This window comes from Colletotrichum karsti (assembly GCF_011947395.1).
Source record: "Colletotrichum karsti strain CkLH20 chromosome Unknown Scaffold2, whole genome shotgun sequence".
NCBI lineage: Eukaryota > Fungi > Ascomycota > Sordariomycetes > Glomerellales > Glomerellaceae > Colletotrichum > Colletotrichum karsti.
In genome coordinates, this window is record NW_024065902.1 from 1,487,757 (window position 1) to 1,489,799 (window position 2,043).

The window sequence follows — 2,043 nt, forward strand, 5'->3', positions numbered from 1 at the left end:
CTAAGGCCTGCGGCTCGGGCCGGCCTCGGCTTCGTACTCCTCGTCGTCGTCCATGGCAGCCAGTAGGCCTTCCGTCTCGGTAGGCTCGAGAGCCGTCTCGATATCCTCCACAGGTTCGTCCAGGCGACCGCGAGGTTCTGTCGCGTACATGCTGAGGATTGCCCCGATGATGGTGATGGCACCGCTGGTCCACCACGCCAGACCCGAGTAGCCGGTACGAAGGCCGAGGGAGTAGAGGAATCCCGAAACGGTCGGTCCCAAGGCTCTGCATAAGCTGGCGGTGGAAGCAGCGACGCCGTTGATGGTGCCAAGAGACAAGAGGCTCGGTGCCGAGTTGGTCAGCAGGATCGCGTTGCTGGGGTAGGCCATTGTCGAAAAGGTGCACTTCCAGATGACCATGATGTAAATACCAACCATCCTCAAGTTGTCCGGAAGGAGAACCAAGTACGGGGTGAGAAGGTACAGCATGAAGTACGAGACAGCCAACATTCTGAACAGGCGAAGAGGACCCAGGCGTCGAACAACCATCGGGAAAATGAAGACGGTCGAGACCATCGAGTAGAAACCCTGGACGGACAGGATGATGCCGATTTGCTGACTACCCATGTTAAAGCCGTCCACGAACTTGAACGGGAGGTGAATGTCAGGGTGCGCAGGCGGTGCGGTGCTGAGAAAGACGGGGAACAGCTGGTCGAAGGTCATCGTGTGACTGCGGTACAATTAGCGTGACTCTAGCAGCTCATTTGGAGATTCTACCCACAAGGCTAAGATGCCGTAGCAGATAATGTTGAGAACCACAGGCTTCGTGAAAATCTTCGTCTGGACAGGAGCTCGCTCAACCTCTTCGGCTGCCGCTGCGCTGAGGTCGAGGGATTCGGTTGGCTCGGGGATCTCAGAGGATGATCCGACAAGCTGAGGTGAGTTCTCAGTCGATCTGTAACCGGGGAGTTCGTCATCATCCAGCAAGGCCTGCTTCTCCGCCTTGCGCGCCGGGCTCTGGCAACTGGTCAGGGAAAGCCATGACAGGATGCGCTTTCCAAGTTCAACACCGGGGTCTGCCCTCTTCTTGCGCTCTGCGTGAGTCTCCTCCAAAAAGAGAAGGCCGATGACGACGCCGAAGAAGACGGTGATCGCGCTGAAAAGATTGGGCAGAAGGTAGGGGAATCGGTCCCAGATTGATTCCCTGGGAAACATGCTTGGGAAGTTTACACAGGGTTCGGCGAGTAAACCTCCGATCATCGGGCCGACAACAGAGCTGTAAATAGTCAGACACGTGAACCTTGTTCAATCTGGCAATTCGCCCAGCTGGGATCGCTCGTCGAACATGAACTTACCCGAGGCACCAGACAAGAGGCATGATAGTGTATGCACGGGCTGCGTAAAATTAGTCTCTATACTCTGTAACCGGGGAAAGATCCGAACTTACGCTGGTGTTCCTTGACAGTAACCAACTCAGCTACTGTCGTTTGAAGCACGCCGATGTTGCTGATTCACACAAGTCAGCACCGCCCGAATTCCGCGACGATTCGTTTTCTTCCACATACCCGTTCAGAAGGCCGCCGAGAGCGCGCGCGATAAGAGCAACGGCCAGGTTAGGTGCGAATCCGAATACCAGCGAGCTCAAAGCTGTGCCTGCGAGGCCCATCAAGAGAACCGGCTTACGACCGATCTTGTCGCTGAGTCGGCCCCACATAACTCCTGTCGAGAACTCGGCCAAGGTGAAGGCGGATGTGACCATGCCGGCATAGACTGAGATCTGGTCCTCGTTTGCGGTGGTGTGAAAGTCGCGGACCATGTTGTAGATGTACGGAAATATGGACATGAAAGCAATCGGTTCGCATATTCTGCAGAGAGCTGAGATTTCGGTGTTAGTCGCCGTTGCGCCGCCAGTTCGTGTAAGCGAGCACCGCACATACCGAGAACAAACATCTGTCTCGCGGGGAAGGGTGGACGGCTGGGTCTCGCCTTGCTCCCCGAGGAGCCGGCCCGAGGGCCTCCTGTCATGTAACCCGATCTCTTCATCTTCGACGGTATTCTGACCAT

The 2,043-nt window shown here is 56.1% G+C and overlaps 1 protein-coding gene across 1 annotated transcript; it reads right to left on the reverse strand.

Moving 5' to 3' along the window:
- CkaCkLH20_00972 (MFS multidrug transporter) lies at positions 1–2,043 on the reverse strand (the record flags this gene model as incomplete). Its single annotated transcript, XM_038883692.1, has 6 exons — positions 1–709; positions 761–1,255; positions 1,335–1,374; positions 1,427–1,485; positions 1,545–1,854; positions 1,917–2,043. The coding sequence occupies 6 exons, from the start codon at positions 2,041–2,043 to the stop codon at positions 1–3; spliced, it is 1,740 nt and encodes a 579-aa protein (XP_038751287.1).